Source organism: Camarhynchus parvulus, chromosome 4 (genome assembly GCF_901933205.1).
Source record: "Camarhynchus parvulus chromosome 4, STF_HiC, whole genome shotgun sequence".
Classification (NCBI taxonomy): domain Eukaryota; kingdom Metazoa; phylum Chordata; class Aves; order Passeriformes; family Thraupidae; genus Camarhynchus; species Camarhynchus parvulus.
Window position 1 is genome coordinate 10,603,116 of NC_044574.1, and position 4,402 is coordinate 10,607,517.

General features: G+C 60.4%; 1 protein-coding gene across 1 annotated transcript; it reads left to right on the plus strand.

Moving 5' to 3' along the window:
* The first annotated feature begins 995 nt into the window (after window positions 1-995).
* On the plus strand, window positions 996-3,018 carry LOC115903610 (homeobox protein HMX1-like). Its single transcript, XM_030948220.1, has 2 exons — window positions 996-1,490; window positions 2,105-3,018. Exons 1-2 carry the CDS (start codon window positions 1,289-1,291, stop codon window positions 2,680-2,682), a joined length of 780 nt encoding a protein of 259 aa, XP_030804080.1. The 5' UTR covers window positions 996-1,288; the 3' UTR covers window positions 2,683-3,018.
* Window positions 3,019-4,402: the final 1,384 nt, after the last annotated feature.

A 4,402-nucleotide genomic window follows, 5' to 3' on the forward strand; every position in this document is an offset into this window, starting at 1 on the left:
TTCCTTCCTTCCTTCCTTCCTTCCTTCCTTCCTTCCTTCCTTCCTTCCTTCCTTCCTTCCTTCCTTCCTTCCTTCCTTCCTTCCTTCCTTCCTTCCTTCCTTCCTTCCTTCCTTCCTTCCTTCCTTCCTTCCTTCCTTCCTTCCTTCCTTCCTTCCTTCCTTCCTTCCTTCCTTCCTTCCTTCCTTCCTTCCTTCCTTCCTTCCTTCCTTCCTTCCTTCCTTCCTTCCTTCCTTCCTTCCTTCCTTCCTTCCTTCCTTCCTTCCTTCCTTCCTTCCTTCCTTCCTTCCTTCCTTCCTTCCTTCCTTCCTTCCTTCCTTCCTTCCTTCCTTCCTTCCTTCCTTCCTTCCTTCCTTCCTTCCTTCCTTCCTTCCTTCCTTCCTTCCTTCCTTCCTTCCTTCCTTCCTTCCTTCCTTCCTTCCTTCCTTCCTTCCTTCCTTCCTTCCTTCCTTCCTTCCTTTCTTATCCATCCATCCATCCATCCATCCATCCATCCATCCATCCATCCATCCATCCATCCATCCATCCATCCATCCATCCATCCATCCATCCATCCATCCATCCATCGCTGCTTTTCCTCGCCGGACTCCTCGTCATTCCCCTCTTCCCATTCCTCTCGCTCCATTCTTCTCCTTCAATCCAGGGATCTCCCTTCTGCTATCCCACCTCCTCCTCGCCTTTGCCGTGGGCTCTGGCTCTGCCCTCCCTCCGCCCCCTTACACTGAAGGGCCAAGGCAGGAGGGCAGCCGGCCCTGCCCAGCCTCGGCTGCCCGGGGCACCTTTCGGGACACCTCGGCGCGCCCCCCGCCCGTCCCTTCCTCCCCTCTTCCCTCAGTCCCTGCTCCTTTTCCTTCTCCTCTCCTCTCCTCTCTGCAGTCTTCCCTCCCCTGCACGGCTCCCCCCGTCCTCAGTCCTTTGGCTCCCTCTAGCTCCATCCCCTCCCTCCGTCACCCCGACCCCTCCTCCTGCGGACCCGTCCTTCCCTCCGCCCCGGCTGCGCTGCCGCTCTCCCGCCGCCGCCGACAGTGCCGCGCCTCGGCTCGGCCCGGCCCGGCTCGGCCCGGCTCGGCTCCGCGCGGTTCGGCCCGGACGCACTCGGTTCGGACACGCCCGGCTCGGACACGCCTGGCCTGGACACGCTCGGCCCGGACACGCTCGGTTCGGACGCGCCCGGCCCGGACAGGCTTGGCCCGGACAGGCTCGGCTCGGACAGGCTCGGCCCGGACAGGCTCGGCCCGGACAGGTTCGGCTCGGACAGGCTCGGCTCGGACAGGCTCGGCTCTCCGCGCCATGGTGCAGCTCGGCGGCGGCCGCCGAGCTCCTCCGGCCCCGGGCGCGCCGCCGTCCTTCAGCATCGACAGCATCCTACAGCGGCCGGCCAGGGAGCGGGGCACAGCCCGCTGCGCGGTGCCGGAGGAACAGGAGGAGGAGGAGGAAGAGGAGGGAGAGGGGCCTGAGGAGCAAGAGCCCAGTAAAGGCTCCAGCGACTCGGGTACGGAGCCAGCAGCCGCCTCAGGCTGTCCCGCAGGTCGGGTCGCAGTCCGGCCCCCACCTGGGCACCCCCAGTGCCGCCGGGCCGGGCCGGGCCAGGCCAGCGCACACTCACACACAGACAGACACACAGACATAGACACGGACACACACAAATACAGACACAGACACAGACACAGACACAGACACAGACACAGACACAGACACAGAGACACAGATGTAGGCACACACAGATACAGACACGGACACAGACACACACGCACACGCAGGAGGAGGAGGGGAGGCTCCGCGGGCGGACGCGGGGGGATGCCGCACACGCACCCACCTGCTTCCAGCGTGTTGTGCCCCCCTCCCGGCCTCCTGCGGCTGGCCCGTGCTCAGGAGCCTCTCACTTTCCTGTCATACAGCTGGCAGACGGATTCCCTTGGATCCTTATGGAAGCGCCTCACCCTTCTTCTCCCCTCTGGAGGGTGTGGGACCGCGGCCAGCCCTCGGCAGCCCCCTCCCCATCCTGTCCCCCAGCCTCTCCCTGCGCTCCGCCGGGCCGTGCGTGCATGCGGGGCGGGGGCGCGGGCGGGCTGCGGCCGGGACTGATGCTGTGCTTTGCCCTTGCAGGCAGCGAGCCCCGCCGGCCCCTGGCAGAGGGGACGAGCCGCGGCCTCGGCCCCGAGGGCGGCGATGCGGGGTCCCCGCTCCCCACGGAGGGGCTGCGCCGTCCCCGGCAGCCGCCGCCGCGGGAGGCCGGGGGCTCCGGCGCGGAGAACGGCAGATCGCCGGCGGTGGGCGGCAGGAAGAAGACACGGACCATCTTCTCCAAGAGCCAGGTGTTCCAGCTGGAGTCCACCTTCGATGTGAAGCGCTACCTGAGCAGCTCCGAGCGGGCCGGGCTGGCCGCCTCGCTGCACCTCACCGAGACCCAGGTGAAGATCTGGTTCCAGAACCGCCGCAACAAGCTCAAGAGACAAATGTCATCCGAGCCCGAGGGCCCGGGGCCGGCCGAGCCCCCCGGGGAGCCGCAGCCCCCCAGTGCCGCCTCGGCTCTCTCCTTCCCGGCCCTCTACAAGGACAGCCCCCTGCTCAGCCGCTGCCTGCTGCCGCTGCCTTTCCCCCTGCTCTGCCCGGGCAGCGCCATCCCCTACCTCTGCCTGCCCGGGCCGGGCAAACGCTTCAGCCTGGCGGACGGGGATGTATAGCCCTGGCCTCCGACCTTCCCTGGCCGGGAGCCGCCCCGATTTTATTTATGACCCCGCTGTGCAGGTGGAGTGTTCGTCTTCGCCACAGCCACCACCCGGCCCACGGAAGGGCCGCCCGGGCTCCCCCCGCGCGTGTCCGTGGCTGCCGACACGCTGCCAAAGCTCGGAAGGGCGCTGCCAAGCCGCTCTCCCTCTTGCAGCGCTTTTTCGGTGGTCAGGACGGAGGAGATAACACGGAGCCACCAAAGAAACGGGGACGTGTTCTGCCTGCCGCCCTTCCAAATTATCCCGTCCCGGTTTTACCGGAGGGCCGATGCTCTGCCTCAGGCCGTGGGGACCGTGTCCCCCTATCTGTCCCAAGCCTCGTGGTGGTCGCTTTACCGTGAACCGAGTCACGTTTCATACAGATTGGTAATGGCGAGGGCCCTTCTGTACTTCTCTGTCTCTCAAACTCTCCTCCTCTAATATCCCTCCGAGTAGCTTCTCCCCATCTTTTACGTTATCAAAATGTAGACACCTTTCCTCAGATCTGGTTCTTAAACTGTGACTTTCCTGCTTTTTTCCCCTTCGGAAGGAACACCCCAAGATCCCTCTCACATGTTTTGTGCTAACTGGTTCTCAGACTGGGGGTCGTGTGATGTTTTTACAGAACAAGATAAGCTGTCTCTTGTGCTAATCCCGCCCCCGAAATCTCGTGGGACGGTTTTACCTGCTATCTTAGGGTAAAGAAGTGCGATTTAAATTTTTTTTTATATCTATCTACACATAAATTTGCAAACGCTTTTGTCGTCCTTTGGTTTCTACGTTAACACGCTTTATATCCTAAGGTTGGAAATAAAGAAAGTTGAAACTTTTCAGAAAGTTGAAACTCCTGCCTTTTCAATAGTCACTACTAGGTAATATCAAAGGAAAGATACTTCCTAGAGTGCATCCATGGTTTTTATTTTACAAATAAAGGGCACAATTTAAAAATAAAAACACAATCGTGACATTACGAAATTCGCCCTTGCACGCGCGAATGGAGACTCATCGATTTTCCCAGTGGGGGAAAAAAGAACGATAGTTGTTTCGGCTAGACAAGAAGAGGTTTTCTTGCATTTTCTCACTCTTCCGTTTGTCTTTCCGTGGGCAATAGATGCAGGTGCACAAGGAACAGACGCAGGCGAATCCCCGCGGCTCGGGGCGGCTGCAGGGCTCCTCTCCCAGCCGGGGAGGTGAGACAGCCGAGCCGAGCCTGGCTCCGGCCGAGCTCGGGGAAACGCTTTCCTCGGCTCTCTGAAGTTTTCTGGCCGCTGCGGTGATCTAGAAGTGTTGTTAGACCTCTCCTCTCGCTTTTAAATCCGTTTTGAATCAGTGTCAAGCAGTAAGAGGTGACTCACAGGGTCCCCTCGCTCTGGGAAGGAAAAAAATAATAAAAAGGTCGAGGCTGTGGTGAGGGTGGTGTCAGCAAGCGGAGAGGCTTAAGGGAACCTGCCGGGGGCACTTCATAGCTCAGGTTTCCCCAAACTGCCGCTCCCGGGAAGGTGCAGGGGACGAACTGACGGTCTGGACTGCACGACTCACTCTTCTCTCGTCTGAATGTACAGTGATAGCCAAAGAAATTAAAATCGTCTGAGTCTGCGAGTTGCTCCGTGGCTAAAAAACACATTTCCCAGAGTGGTTGCTGTGGTTCCAGGAATCTGTGATTCCTGTTTGTCTGTATTTCATAACTGGTGATCTG